The sequence below is a fragment of the Heloderma suspectum genome, chromosome 4 (assembly GCF_057233095.1).
Source record: "Heloderma suspectum isolate Gila_16-S chromosome 4, 16-S_ref, whole genome shotgun sequence".
Classification (NCBI taxonomy): domain Eukaryota; kingdom Metazoa; phylum Chordata; class Lepidosauria; order Squamata; family Helodermatidae; genus Heloderma; species Heloderma suspectum.
Genome location: NC_139461.1, coordinates 92,858,692 through 92,875,336, shown reverse-complemented (window position 1 = coordinate 92,875,336; position 16,645 = coordinate 92,858,692). Strand labels below are relative to the sequence as shown.

Below are 16,645 nucleotides of genomic sequence, written 5' to 3'. Positions count from 1 at the left end.
ATAATATAAGGGACGCACATGCTATTGTCTTTAATTTTTTCCCAATAACAAATTTTACATGATATTTAAATAACATTACATGTGCTTTAATTTCCCGCCTCAAATATTTCCAGTAAAATACCTGTCGTGTACTGCGGCAAAAACTTAAATGGGGTCCTTTTTATCAACTTTGTTGTTTACTAAATACAAGTAAAACAAACATGTTGAATGAAACCACTCCCTAGAGTGGGGAGGGGCAGCTTGTGGCCCTCCAGACATTTTGGCCTACAACTCCCATCAGCCTAGTCAGCACAGCCAATGGTGAGGGATGATGGGAGGCCAAAACATCTGAAGGACCACAAATTGCTCACCCCTGCTCTAGGGAATCAGTGCATTTTCTGATGCAAACTGGAAAATTTCCTACTCAAATGGCCCTAATTTTCAAATGACCCTAATTACTCTAACTTGTATAGGAAATTCTCCCAAAGATTTTTCTGATTTGAACTTTTCCAGAAAACCCGCATCCCCAGCCAGACTCTGAACTGTATGCCAGGGCATGACACCTGGCCTTCTCACCCGCTCATGGAGGTTGCTCCTGTTAATCACACAGAAGATCTGGAAAAGGAAGGCTATGATGTGGGCAAGGGAGAGCATGCTTGCACAGATAACTGTAAACAGTTCACCTGTCTCTGCTGATGTAGCTTGTTCCTTACTGTTTCCTCTAAGCCGCCAGTCTGTTTATCCTTACGGCATAGCCCAACAGTGTCTCGTCGTTTCAAATGTACTGTACTGGTACAGTGATCAGTACATAGCTGGTTATATGCACTTCTTGTTCCCCTTCATAAGAAGAGTTATACCTACTAATTTGAGTGCTACCCACTTGGAACACTGCATAATACTCTGTATTTCTGTTTTTGGGAGTAGGAGAGCTTTCCATTGGAAGAAAGTATACATGTTGTCAAAAAGAGGATGAAATGGATTACTTTGGGCTTCAATAGCTCTTGTACTTTTTAATTATTTTGTTCTGTATTTAGTAAACATCGTTTATATTTTTATTCATGTCTCAGATGCTTTGATGTTCTGTTCTAGCCCGAACATTTCAAATTGAGGGTGGGGGGTGGGGGGGAAGTATACAGCACATCTTCGTATTTGTTTAATCTGGTTTAATTCAAATTTCATAAATGCTTTGGTTCACAGGGAAAAATGGATCATCACATCACACGGAGCAGAAGAGCAGTGTATTTAATTCTTTCCATTAATAGAACAAGAAACAACAGTAAATGTACCATTCAGTCAAAAGAGAGCATCAGTGAACAGCAGCTGAATGCCATTTTAAACCACTAAAAACCACCTCTGCCCCATGGAAAGGAAAGGTTCCTCCTGTGCAAGCACCGGGTCATTACTGACCCCTAGAGGGACACCACTTACGCAGGCGTTTTCATGGCAGACTATAGCAGGGTGGTTTGCCATTGCCTTCCCCAGTCGTGACTACCTTTCCCCCCAGCACGCTGGGTACTCATTTTACTGACCTCGGAAGGATGGAAGGTTGAGTTGACCTGAGCCGGCTACCTGGGACCCAGCTTCCGCTGGGATCGAACTCAGGTCATGGGGAGAGTTTCAGTTGCAATACTGCCGCCTACCACTCTGCACCACACCACACTTATTAAATTACTTTCTATCCATGATACAAGTGGAGGCTGCTTCTCACAGAAATATATATGGATCACTCCTCCCCCCAGCCCAAAATGGGTAACTATGTTAAAATTGGGGATTCCTAGAGAATCTGACTCTTCAAATGAAATTTACTAAGGGAAAAAAACACACCTATAGCCAGTGGCAGTGAAACTGATAAAGAAGCAAATTGACATGGGAAAGGAGAGGGCAGGAGTTGGCTGATGACCACATTGCTCTTAGGACTTCAAAAATTACCAGGGAGACAAGATGACCAGGGGGCCGGTGGGGAATAGCTAGGGTTGCTTGACATTTTAACCATTGGGCCAAATCAAATAACAGTAAATATCAGGCAAGGCAAAGAGGTAAGAAGTGAGTTTGTGTTATACCTACCGAATGCCCACTACTCACATTTCATAGTACAAAGAGAAAATCACACATAACTAGTTCACCAAGAATAACTATTGTTCCTGGATTTTTTCTCAGGTTATATTCCATCCCAAATCCTTTTACTACATAAACAATTCTAACTGTGACTATTAAAAATCAGGTAAAAAATTAGTGCCAGGCTTCAACTTACTCCAAAGAGATAGCTAGTAACTATGTTTTTTCTCACTGTTTTACTCAAACGTGAGCACAGGGGACCCAATGTGGATGTACTAGAGAGGCCTTAATGCTTCTCCCCTACTGCGTTCCTAATCTAGATCAGGGGCCCCACGCCTGCAATTTATACTATCAAAAAGTGTTCCATTTGTTTCAATCTGCAGGGGCCCCTGCACTTACTTTTGAGTAAAGAAGAAAAAAGAGATGTCGTTCCTAACCATGTCTTTAAAGTAACTTATAGCTTGATCCTTACTCTCTTTTATAACCCTTCCATTTATATGATTTTATTGGGATTGGCTTGGGATCTCTGAGCTAAAGGATCAACAAAAGATCAAAGTCACCTCCACAGACTGCTCCATAAACTGGCTGGTCACCCCCAGTCTGTTGAGCCATTAACAGTGCAATCCTACGCATGTCTTCTCAGAAGCTCCTTCTGTCCAATGGGACTTACTCCCAGTTAAGTGGGCATAGGATTACAGCCTAAATCTGGAGTATACTGGTACATTCCACATTGGGCACAGAATCTTCTGTGCCGTTACAAGAAATGATGAAATGCTGTCACTGGTTGCCCTTGCAGATTTAGGAACCTCTTAGGTATACTATAATTGTACTATTTTTGTCTTTTTATACTGTAATGCATCAGATAATAATTTGGCTTTATTATATCAATAGAACCAGTTATGCAATGCTGTCAATACTGAAAATAACAGTGACTACCCAAATTAACTTGGGTGCATCCCTTTGGAATGTTTTGTATATAGGATAGACTTGCAGGTAAGTACAAAACATTGTACCAGCGTGCCCTTACAGCTGCATCTACCCGTCTGTCAAACGGCAGCTTGATCAGCTGGTCTGGCAAGCTACTTGCAGTGGAAAAATTGTTATTCACCTTGGGGACATGGCAAATTGCAAAACTGCATTAGACATGCAATGCTGTGCATTATGGAAGCCTCACATTAAATTGGCAAGATTTATGATAAAGATAGCTATGATATGTGCTGTTACCTATCCTTCACATTTAAATCCTGGTGCACATATTTTGTTTTCTTTTTCAATACATTCATTTTGAAGGCTTGAACAAGTTCCTGAAAGGCCTTGTAGTCTTTAGGATACAGCTCACATAAGAGAACCAAAAGAATGTTTGTTTTGGTAACCTATAGGACTTGCACACATTTGCTTTTGTGAACTATCACTCCTCCATGATATGCTGTGAATAAGAGTAAATTAAAACATTCCCGGAAGGGCTGCTATACACACACACACACACACACACACGTATACGAACAGCTTTGCATTAGTGATATTTATATTTTTTCTGCTCCTGCTTTATCGTTGTTGTTTTTCTTGCGGGATTGTAGCTGAAATTTACTGCTCCTGTGCAGGAGCTGCTTTAACCTTAAAAGTGTGAGCAGTGGGTAGACTGAATCAGGCTAAATTGCACAGACTAACAGAATTTATGCAATGTAAATTTAAGACTACAATCCCAAGCACATTTACAAGGTAGTAAGCCCCAATGAACTCAATGGGACTTGCTTCTTAGTAAACATGATTAGGATTGCCATGTTAGCTTCTCTGGGTGAGGAGAAGTATACCTGATGCGTTGTTTTAGTATATACGCTATAATGGACAGTTTTTCTTTTGTTAATAGTCCCTTATTGGCTGCCAGTAGTAAAGGAAACAGCAGCAAAGGAAACAGCAGCAACCTGGAATTACTTGAAAAACTGGGCACTCCTATTTATGGAACACAAAATCGTTTTAGGGCACAATCCTATTTAGGTTTAGGCAGAAAGAAGTCCTACAACTCCTAGCATTCCCCAGCCAGCATAGCTGATTAGGACTGCACCCGTAAGGGGGTGAGAAGTGGATTCTGTTTTTTAAATCCAAGAATGCTAATGTGCTTAACATTTAATAAACAAACAATGACAAACTATTTGTGCTACTTACCCCAGAGCAGCTAAATTAATAGGCAACATGTGTAACTTTCCAGTACACGCTAATAATTGCATTAGTGAAAATATGGGGAATTTTTTTTTTACCTGGTGTAAAATTTTGCTTATAATGATGAAGATTATGTAAGCATCAAGGCCGTTGTAGATCTGTTCTCTTATAAAGAATTTTTGAACAGGAGGGAAAGTCTTCTCACATGCCAGGTATGAATGTGATTTCATATTTAAACTGAGAAATATGGATGGATCACAGATCCACAAAAAGACTGGCTGCACATTGGCAATACCCAGGAACAGTAATTTTGCACTGTGGTGATGGGGAGCTCCTCATTTCTTTGCAGAGGAAGCTGCATACTCTGGGCAGCGGAAACATGATGAGTGAGATAAAGGAAAAGTAAGTGACAGAGACGGGTGGGGTGGGGTGATTAATTCCATCAGATCACACACTGGTTTCATTCAGCAGCTGTTCACTGAGGTGTATAAGCCTGCAATCTATTAGACTGCAGGAATGGCTTGGGGGAAGAAAAATCTCCCACCCTAATGTATCGATAAATGTTTAATCAAAGCAGACATTTCTTTCACACCATTTATAAAAAATCTTTTCTTCCGTTCTTCAAATTGCAATAGATAAAAACTTGGTCTTACAGGGGCAGTGAGAGGGGGAGAAGACTCTGACTCTCTTCCTTTCAACACATCCTGTGCTGGCCTGATAAAACAATGAAAGGCAGGAAACTCTACCACGAAACAGTCTATTCGCAGTGCATTTTATTTCTTTCAGTGTCTTGCATTTATGAGGATTGTTCCTTACACGTTCATTATAATGACCGTTATGGAGAGTGAAGGACACAGGGCAGAATAATTCCTTTTTCACATTTACTCTGATGTCTTTCATTATGTCTGTCCTTCTGTCTTTCATTGTGTCTAGGAATGTACTGATTTCTAACATATCTTGCTTGTTTGCAGTGGGTTTCATGTGGGTTTCCATCTCTTAAATGGACAAACACTTACCTGATGCCTTTCTATATAACTTACTCATAAGTCATTATGATTAGTAGTTCAAGCCTCACTGAAAGTAACATCCTCTGACAGTGACATCCTGAAGCCTAATTTGAAATTGAATGGATGCTTACTTTGCACATGCTCCGAGGTACTGGGATGGATCCAGATTTAGTCATGCACAGCTGGGCTCGTGGAAGAGGACTTCCCCAGCCTCTTCTCCCCTTGGCAGAGCCCTGAAAATGCTACTCAGAGGGTCAAAGGACCCTACTGAATGGGGTAAGCTATGGGGGAGGGGGGACCTTCAACTGGGTGGAAGCATCTTCCATGAGTGGAGCCCTTCCATCAATGGAAGGCAGATCCTGGATGCAAGCAAAGGTCTTTACCTTGCCATTTTCAGCACTGAGTCCTGCTATTCACACAGTTTCAAAGGTGAGACCTTAGTCAAATTACATTCAGGTTACAGGGGCATTAACATGTCCATTTCCCAATGTAGGCTGAATACCGCTTCTTCTTTTTATGGGTAGCATCTAGCAGTGGAAATTCACATGGAACTGGATTGTGGGAAAGGGCTGAAAAGGATCGCTCCTAGACTGAGGGCTGGTACTGCAGTTGAGAAACTACAGTTGATGCAGAATGTTGCTGCCAGTTGCTGGTGGGTACCTGTTATTTGGACCATGTGCTTCTATTATGAATGGCGCTCAGAAAAAAGGGGAAGGAGATCAAAGTGCTGGTTATCATCAATCAAGCCTACAGAAATTGGACCCTGAATGATCCTGCTTGCCCTTCGGAATAGCTGGTGGGCCCTGCTCTATATCCTTTGTCCTTCTGAACAATGGTTGGTACCAATCCAGGTACACTGGGCTCAATTCAGATTTCTAATTTTGACCATTTACGCTTTATACAGCTTGGGACAAGGAAATCTGAAGGACTGCCTGTCTCCACATGTGCTTGCCTGGCTATTAAGAACCTCAGTGGAGACCATCCTTAGCATTCCTTTGCTGTCTGAGGTGAGAGGGCCTTCTCAGTGGTGGTGCCCTGGTTTTGGAATGCTCTTCCCAGAGACACCTGCCCAGCACCTATGTTGATATCATTTTGGCACCAGGTTAAAGCCCTTTTATTTTTCCAGGCATTTTTAATTATTTTAGTTGGTTATTGTTTTTCGCAGCTTGTTATGAATTGCTACTTTTAGTATGTAGTTGTGTCTTGTAACTTTGTAAGCTGCCCTGGGAACATGTTTAAAAAGCAGATAAAAGATATATTATTAAATAAATAAAGCAGACACACAGGGTCTCCTAAGTCATAGCAAAGGTCAAATCTCTTCCTTGCTTAAGCAGGTCTTCAATTTGGAATAATTTTGTACCGTGAATGATGGATTGTGCTGGGCTACTGCAGATGGTAGATTTTACCATGTTGCTCTTGTTATAGTGATATAACACTATACAGTGTATAGTGTTAATATATATAGTTAAATATAGTGTATTGTTTTTATTCATAATTGTATGCTTTTGTGGAGCGGGAGCGGGGGTCACTGAAAAGCAGTTTATAAATTTCAAAAATATTTATTTTAAAAAATAATGCCATGATAGGAGGACAGGTATGGGGCCAGTTATGGCCAGACCTGGAACAATATTTGAAATTCCTACCAGATGGCAAAAAGCAATATTATCTTGAGACAGAATTGAATAAATAATAGTTTCCCCCTGAAGAGAGCACTGACATGGAGGAACGTGTTAGGCTACAGCGTTTCTCCTGAACATGCTGTTTCCTAGCACTTGTTGAAGTCCCCTGCTCTTGCTCTTCTTCTACCCTTTGGTGCTACCATTCTCCACCCGCCCGCACCCCCCATCTTTGGGAAAGGATTACAACCTTTTGGCACAATGGGCCAATAAGTGTCCAACAAGAGTCAAACATCAGCTTTGCACAACTCAGGTTCATGTGGTTGTCTATTGTAAGGGGACTGTTAAAAGGTCAACACTGCAAGGGGATAAACTGATGTGAAATTTAATTGGGACTGATCTATGGCTGTACACCTGATCCAAGGTGTAGCTGGATTAGACACTGGGAAAAGGAACCTAGAACAAAAAATTAATGCTGATGAGGAGAACAGATCCATATTGTTAGCTACTAGACTTCAAGAACAACAACTGAATTTGAAATTATACTTATTCTACTGGCACAGCACCTTGCCCTATAAAATTATGGACCATGAGGCTGCCATCCAGCCATGTAGCATCAATTCTCACCTGCACAGTATACAGAGTTAAAAGTATACTGACTATAAATTCAGACTTCACTATTTGAATATTATCTACAACGGGAAGACTTTGACAATGCCTTATGATGCAGTCTTCCCTTGACATCTATGATCACTCTTCCCGATGCGAAGCTGCGGATTATTAGGTTCAGAATGCACACAGATAAGAGCAGAATCTGAGCATAACAATCCAATTTGGGGAATATTCTAGGCAAAGGACCTCTTAATACACAACACAATCTAATGTTTGAAAGGCTACTATGCATTGCCATGCCATCCCATGGATAGTATCTATCTATTTATCTATCTTGTGTATTAACTGTAGTTATGAAAATCTGATTAAGAGTCACTGACTCTTTCTCAGAACTGCAGCTTTAGGCTAGAGTCCTAAAATTACTCATGCATAAATCCCATTGAGGTCAATGGGACTAAACTGTGCGTAATTGGTGGTAGGATTACATTCTTCCTTCCGAAGAACCTTTTAAAGCTTTGTTCATCTGATAACATTTCTGTAAGAATGACCTCAGCTGGAAGGCTGATGCTTAGGACATAAAGGTGGCTACTGTCGTGGATGAGCAAACTCAACAACAGGGTTGCTTGACTGGCTGAAGCCTCATATTGAAAATGTAATGTTATGCTCAACCCACCACAGCAGATTGTGTTTGTGGTCATGCATAAATCTCACCTGCACAGCATCAACATTTCAAAGGGAATTCTTTTTTCTTCTTTTTTAAAAAACAGCAACATATGGACAAAAACAAATATAAAATTTAAATAAAGAAAACACTTAGATTCTGCCTTGGGGAAGCAGCGATCCAAGCTTTCACCTTCACTGGCACCAGCCTGGAGACGTATGTCCTCAGTTTTCACTACGGACTGTCTTCTCTGGACACATAGGAAAGGACCAGTGGCTTCCAGGAACTGCAGGCAGGTTCCACACTAGACTGTCTCTCTGGTCAAACACAAGGTGTGTGTCATTGGATGAGGCCTGAGCTGTAGCTGAATCCATAGCTGCTAGACAGTGACAGGCGTGGCTCCTCACCCTGCTCTGAGGTGTAGCTGGGAAATGTCTGTGCACGAGCCACCTTCGTTGAGCCGAGACTGTGACCTGGAAGGAAGGAAGGAAGGATGGAGCGGGGAGGGAAAGAAGATCGTTTTTAGGAATATTGTTTGTTACATTTTGACTGCTGCAAATCACACAGCTTCTGGATGATAAGAACATGCATTGACTTTCCAAAAGTGGTATCCTTGATTTATAGGACTATGGTAAGGTAAGGTAAAGCATGTTATGTGTGAAGGCAACTCAGCCACTCATCCTATATGTGACCTCTTTTCTTAGAGGTCTGTTTTTGTAAGGTTAGAGCGACAGACTGGGTGGTCCTGCCCACTTGTCTCCGTACATTTTTATATACAACACTGCAAACAGGCAAAGGCATAGGGAAAGGAAGGCAAGTCCACCACTTGCACAGGTTCTTCCAGACTCTTTGTCTGGAAGAACCCTATAAGCTCAGCCGTAATAAGTCCCAACCTCCTGCCTGCAAGCCCTTCACATTTTTCTTAGGACAAAATGCAGCCATATCACCTAGCATAATTTCCCCTCCCTCTGGTCAAAGCTGGAGCAAAGAGATCTATGGCAGCAAGCTTGGATGATTTTGGATGGAAATATTAGCACAATGATGAGCTATTCCAATACAGTATTAGTACTCAGTTTTCCCTGCATTTGGATAATAAAATCACCAAAGGTTAAATTAGCACTTTTGCATCTGCAAACATCTTGTGACTATCTTGCTTCAGCCAAGTTATTGGAAAAATACAGCATGGCCAACAACCTTGTGAAAAGGTCTTCTTGAGTTATTGCTGCTTAAATCCACTGTTTCACAAGCTGAGCAAATCCACAGAAGGAGACCAATCAAGAAATGTTATGAGCAGCAACAGCACTAACAAAAAACAGTAATGGGACAAGGCAGTGAAACCACAGACTGTATTTCCAGTGACAATGTAATCATCAGACAATCGACTATATTGTATGAGAAGAGAGAATGCACATATAGCTTCACAATTTACTAGCTGGGTTATATTAACACTAGCTTTTGAAACCTTGAATGAAATGTCACTGCTTAGATGCCTTTCAGTTTAAGAAGCCTTTGTATTAAATTGTATTAAATTTAAACTGGCAGATGAGTAATGAACATGAAGGCATCAATATACACATTTTTTGGGAATTCCAGTGGCCGTTGATAAGTTGCTCCTAACAGGCATTACTTACCCATGAGATTCCACATGATGTGCTTATAATGAACTGGAGGCTGCATGACAATGCCCTATGAACGTAATGTTACCTTCTTTATGAAGAAGTCACCTGACGTTCACTTTTGTGCTTGTTTTTTCAGATACGCCAGTGTCCTTCTGAAGATACAAACCTTGTCCCCTTCTTACTCTGACTCTTTTAAGATTTCCCAGTGGACACTTGATGTTTACATTTTATTTGGACTACACAAGTTCACAAGGAAACAAGGCAGCTTTTATTTCTCTGCCTTTCCTGGTCACAAAGACAAAACACATTAAAGAGGCCAACTCAGTTCTTCACACAACATTCTTTGGTGCCAAGCCATAATATCAAGCAGAAAACTTAGATTCATGCTGCTGACAGGAATCCTCTAAACCAGCCTTCCCCAAGCTAGTGCCCTCCAGATATTTTGGACTTCAACTCCCATCAGCCCCAGCCAGTATGGCGTGGCCAATGGTCAGAAATGGTGAGTGTTGAGGCCCAAAACACCTGGAGGGCACTAGGACTGGGAAGGCTGCTCTAATTAATAACAGTCATAATTAACAATAATCTCTGGCATAGCATAAGCCTAAGTAGTTAACAAATTCAGAAACTGAGTGATGTGTTTTTGCCTTTTGTCAAAAAGAAAATCCAAAAAATTATGTAAGATTGGATGGTAGTGCAGGCTTGGAGGGAGGAAAAGGAAGATAGCAGATAGGGAATCATCTTTTCCCAGTTCACAAATCACTTGATTTTTCTACACTAGATGACTGACAGGTTTAACATCCTGCTGAATGCTCTATCCCCGTTATCTGATAGGTGGATCACAGATGCATGGTCATCACTTGATGACTGTAATATCTGCATGTTTCAAAGGGACCTTCACAGATATAACACCAACGAACTTTCTTATGACCCCAAACACAATGCTTTCACACGTTCAGCCTCTATTTCTTTTCATTGTGACAACTAGAAGCCTAACCAGAGAGAATCTGGCAGTGTAAATGTTCCACCAGCCATGTTTTGCATGTAACGCAGGGAAGATCTAGGCAAGTCAGGGGCATGCGCAGATCTACCAGATCCAAAGTCCCATTATTTCCCCCCACCAGCACACCCCAAATAATGGGCTAATGCTGTGTCAGCCCTGGGGCTGGCACAATCATTTCCCTCCCACGGCAGTGAATGGGGAAAAAAACAGTTATAGAAGTTTTATAAGAAAGAACAAGAATTGCATCTGAAGCTCCTCTTCCTCCTCCCAACCTGCAAATTAAGCCTTCATTGACAAGGAGTGGAATCTATATTCTTTCATCCTTTTAATTCTAGGTGTGACTTGTAGACTCCCTCCCCCTTGCAATTCCCAATTCACACTGGAGAGAAATACCACCATCTAGCAATAGATGCCTTACAAGTATTTCGAGCAAGAGTTAATTCCCAGTATAGGATTTGCTCTTCTGGCAGTGAAGACATTTATAAATAATGCATATGACTGCTTTTTTCTACAGACAGGGAATAAAATGTATGCTTGATTCATGAGTTTCTGTGACAGATAGTTTATGCCTTGTCAAAAATTTAACAGGAGTTAGAAATAGGATTGTAACTCCAATTAAGAACAATTTGCAGTCTGAAACTGGGAAGCAAATGTTGTTCTAATTGATCCTACGTTTATGTATGTTTAAGAAAAGGAATTTTATATAATACGAATAATAACACAATAATGAATGGTTCAGGTCAAACGTGTCTCTTATCATAGAATCATATCATAGAATAGTAGGGTTGGAAGGGGCCTACAAGGCCATTGAGTCCAACCCCCTGCTCAGTGCAGCAATCCAAGTCAGAGCATCCCTGACAGATGGCTGTTCAGCCTCCAGATGGCTGTCCAGTCTTGAATGCCTCCAGCGTGGGAGAGCCCACTACCTCCCTAGGTAATTGGTTCTTTTCAAAGAGACCCAGTTAGCAAAACATTCATTTTTTGGTTATGTGAATTTGCCACTGTATACAAAACTGTGGCATTAGAGGCCAATATCACTGAAGTCAGTTATTTTGAAATCATAAATGTAAAATAAATGTAGGTGTAAATTGAAGAAGTGAAAGTTCATATTTAAAATTATTCTCATCGTACACATGCATTGATAAACTGAGAAGAAAACACTGGAAGGCAAAAACAATGCAAAGCAAAGGTATACTATGTGTAAGTATCACAGCATCTAACATTGTTAATAAATTTATTCTGGCATAAGTTTTTGTAGACTGTAGCCCACTTCATCAGATGCATCAGACTAAGGTGCCACAAGACCTTTGTTGTTTTTGCTGCAATAATTAACAGTGGGACATCCCCTAGAAATTGTTATAAATTTTTGTCATTCATAATCAGACATAACAGCAAGATAGACAAAAGGGGAATGGGATTACAGTGGCAAATGTTGTTCAAAGTAAGCATTGTAAAGTGATGCATATTGGTGCAAAAATAATTCCTAACTTTACATATAAGCTTCTGGGATGTTAGCTGACAGAAGAGGGATCTTGAGGTTGGTGGATACCTCACTGGAAATGCTTCCCCAGAGAAAGGCAATGTTTTATCAACCTGCATGTATAATTAGTTCTCTAACAATGGTGGGGGTGGGGTTATTCCTATTGAATCTTATTTATTTATTTATTTATTTACTGCATTTATATCCCGCCATTTTTCCTCTTGCAAGGAACCCAAGGTGGCTTACATTATCCTCCTCCTCTCCATTTTATCCTCACAACAACAACCCTGTGAGGTAGGTTGGGCTGAGAGTCTGTGACGGGCCCAAAGTCACCCAGTGAGCTTCCATGGTTGAGTGGGGACTAGATCCCGGATCTCCCCTCTCCCAGTCCAACACTCTCACCACTAAACCACGCTGGCTCTCTTGACAGTCATCCTTTCCTTTCCCCCCCTCTATATGTTTTTCTCTAGTAAGTTATAAAGGGGGAAAGCCTAGCACCATAAGGTAAAATTAAATGGCCACCAAAAGACCATTTTTATCTGAACAGCTGTTTGCGGGGGTGCTACAGCAAACAAGCAAGCAAGCTGTAGGGGCAACTGAACCAATGGGGAATTGGGATGGATCAGATGCTATTAGGGAACTGAAAGGAGAACATTAATGGATGTTTGAAGATTAAGGCTGGGAAAGGGTGTTACTGCTATTTTCTCACTTAGATCTCACTGGACTGTGAAAGTGATCCCTTTAATCAGAACAGTTCATAAAGCTGGTAACAGTTTTTATCTTTATTTTTTCCCTCTAAGGATATTTCCGTTGTCACTGAAAGTTCCTATATACTTGCGGCCAGACACAGAGATAGCACTGCTGATGTTTTTGTGGCAAGTGTGTCTCAGAGGTGCATCAGATTCTATTTTGGGGGGCAGTAGCTTTGTGAAGAAATGTGACACAATAGAAGAGAGTCTTGCGGCCAGACTTAATTTCCATTGGGAAGAATGAAACACATTTCTGGAAAATCAATTATTATTGCTGCTGCTATTAAGGACATTAAAAAAAATCCTTTTACAATTTGTTTGCAAAGAAATATGAAAGTTTTCAGAGCAACATGGTTAGAAGTGCAGCAAAGGGAATACTATTTCCCCATCTATTTCTAGATCCTGATCCAAAATGGAGTTTGGACTGCAGCTGTAAGTCGATACTTAATAAGATCTGAAATCTGGAAAATATCCCAAATACTTCCTTGAAGCATCAAGTGCTGACTTGCATGATCCATTATGGATCACAAACATCAATGATGAAACTTTCACATCATTCATACATAAGGGATGCCAATTTATAATGGAGTCAATTCATACGTTCAGCTTGGTACTGAATAATCAAGTGATGTGTGTAGTGTGAACTGGCCCGGGCTGGGGGCGGGGGGAGGTGTTGTTAAGTTTAAAAAGTCCTGAATGGCTTAGCGTTTCCTTGCAAAGAAAGTGCTCCAGTCCCTTGATTTTTCTAGTGCCATACTACACATTAAGCTCACCATGTCATGTGTGATCATTGGTCTGGTTGTGTCAGCTGAGGATTCTGAAGGGTGTCTATCCACAGGCACAGAAAGCTGCACAGTATCACAGTTAAACATACATGGGTGACACTGGGCAGTTCATTGTTTATTTCCACTTGTCCTTGGGGTAAATTCTCCCTACGTTTGGAAGAAGAGGAGCAAGGGAATATGACTGGCTACTCAGAAGAAAATAAGCAGCTAAGTAGACATAAGAAAGAGGAAAGACCATGCTCTTAGCTTCCCTTTTCTGTAGACTTTTGTCTCTGTGATATCCCCTTTTGAGATGAGGTTGCCTGAAATATATCAATTTAAAAAAACCCAAATTGTATTATATTTAGTATCTTCCAATCTTCTGGTAGGAAGCCTGATTTTAGTGATGTTAGGTATTGTACTATACTTATTATTCCATACCTGGGCCATCCCAATATGTTTTGCTGCCTGAAGCACAGGACAAGATGGCCACACACACACACAGCCTAGTTCCATATACAGACGCAAACTGGACTAGCGGTTGAATTTTATTTCAACCGTGGTGATGGGCCAGTGACCTCCACCACAGTGGAGGGCAGGGGGCTAGTTTAGGGGATGCACAACAGGTTTTGTGGTACACACAGCTTTGTTCACCAACAGAGGGGAATGGTGGGGGGCGGGGGGCTCAGGAGGAATGAGTGGGGAGTGGCTGCTGTTGTCCCCTCCAGCATTTGCTGCCTGAAGTGGTTGTCTCACTCTACCTAATGGTAGGGCTGTTCCTGCTCTATATTAAAGGATTGGAAGGTACCAGTTTTTTACTCCAGGACCAAAGGCATTCCCTGGTGTAAGTTTTTCTTTTTACTAGTGGTCTGTTGGGTTGTGATCTGATAATTCTATCAAAGCCACCTTCTCACACACTTAACAGGACATGCTTTTGTGCCTTTCACAAGATAACTTTCAAAACAAATTATGAATTCCTTGTGTCACCTTCAGTGACATCACATCAGTCTGGAGTATACATATTCAGATGTTATGTTGTCCTACTTTTAATAAAACAACATCCACCATTTTATAACATTCTCGAAATGTGTGTTGTTTTTTTTAAGATAGTGGCGGTGGGATTCAAGGCAGTGCAATATTAAATCAGGAAGTAAAATAAAAAGGATTCTCAACTGTATCGAAAAGACACCATTAGAGAATACTAGAAGAACTAGAAGTTCACTACTGAGGGTTTTGCCTCTTCACTCTCATCCCTTCTAGTCCCCTTCAGGCAGTTCCCTCACATGATTTGCAATCATGTGAAGGCTGAGCAGGACCCATGCTGGTTGGTTTCTTGATGACCTCCGTTAGGGGAATGTCTGCAGCAAGGGAGCCTGCCCAACATGCATAGGCTTTCCCCATGATCTGTTAGCCTGACTGTGCAGATGATGTGGAGAGCCTATGTAAGTTCAAGCAGGCTTCCCCACTGCAGACATTCTCCCAAGCTGTGTCTGGCAGGAGGTGCATTGGCAGAGGTGGGGCCAGCTGGCATCGTCCCCTCTACTCCCACACACTGTGATTGTTAGTTGTCTGAGGGGAACACCTGAATGGGGCTTTGGTCTCCCTCCCTCTCCACACATTAGTACTCAGCTCAGATCTTTCCTCCAGAAAAGCGTTCTGCTCCCAAGGCACAGCATGCAGGATGGTGCAATTGGTTGCTGGGTCCTACAAAATGGGCCGCACCTCTCCCTCTTCTTTACCAGTTAGCCTTGACTACAACACCAGTCACTTTTGCCTAGACATTCTGGGGGCAGGATGACTTCCTCTACCCTCTACTCCCAGGGTCCCTTTTGCCCTTCAACCTTTTAGTCATGTTGAATTTTTTTTTAATGCATGCATGCATTCTAGCATGCGTACATACTGGAATGTCCAACTGGGCCTAAAAAAAATAAAATAACATAAAATTAGGATCAAACTATTTCCTCTGTCTAAATGGTCTGAGGTTGCCTCTTTCCATTAGGAAAGGCAGTGCCAGGGAGCCAGTCTCTAGTCTACAGTCACTGGTTATTGCTTGGCTAAAGAAGTGAGGAGTGCAAATGTGGAAGGAGAAACCTCTCCCCATCTCTTGAGTCTTCAACTTTCTGGGCAGAAGTAGAGGAGAGAGCTTGGATAAGTTCATCTCCTCTCCTACCCAATCAGTAGTTTAGTATATTCATTTAAAAAAACCAACCAACGAACATGAGAGAGACTAAAAAGGATAATTTGTGAAACAAGCTCAGGCTCATGCAAATGTGACATCCTGCATAATAACTGAATTTGTTCATTACTTTGTTGGCCCTGTTCCAGGGAAATTGGTGGAACACATTATTAAACAAAGTTCCTCCATCAAAGACTCCTGAGCAAACTTACCAGTCATGGGATAAGAGGCGAAGTTCTCTTATGGATTGGTAATTGGTTAAAGAACAGAAAGCAAAGACTAGGAATAAATAGTCAGGGTAGGGTCCAATGGCACCCTTGGGCAGGAGGCCAGGTCCACTAGTCCTGGTGCACAGGTGGCTGTTTCCACTGTCCCCAGCACTGTCCCCTACCCCAGTGAAGGGATAGGCGGAACGCTTACCTGCTGTTCTGGGGGGGGGGGATCCGCATGGGGGGGAGGCGATCCATTTCCCCCCCCCGGAATCCTCTTCGGCCGACTCCAAAGTGCCAGCGATATGGCCGCCATGCTGTATCGCTGGCTGAAGGGGACTACTGCCCGCGGACGCAAATGGCACCCGGGGTGCCATTTGCGGCCATAAAGGCCTTAGTTTAAGGTAAATGCAGCAGTAAATGGCTGCATTTACCTTAAACTAAGGCCTTTATGGCCGCAAATGGCATACTGGATGCCGTTTGCGGCCGCACTTTTGATTAACACGTGCTTTTGATTAACGCCATTTGCGTCCTCAGTCAATCCACCCAGCCAGTGATACG

General features: G+C 41.9%; 1 protein-coding gene across 1 annotated transcript in view; it reads right to left on the bottom strand.

Moving 5' to 3' along the window:
- Positions 1-16,645, bottom strand: part of DOK6 (docking protein 6) — a 391,405-nt gene continuing 374,760 nt past the window's right edge. The window contains exon 8 of the mRNA XM_084849962.1: positions 1-8,560. Coding sequence (XP_084706088.1) covers positions 8,427-8,560 — 134 coding nt within the window. The 3' untranslated portion in view covers positions 1-8,426. The remainder of the gene's footprint in view (positions 8,561-16,645) is intronic.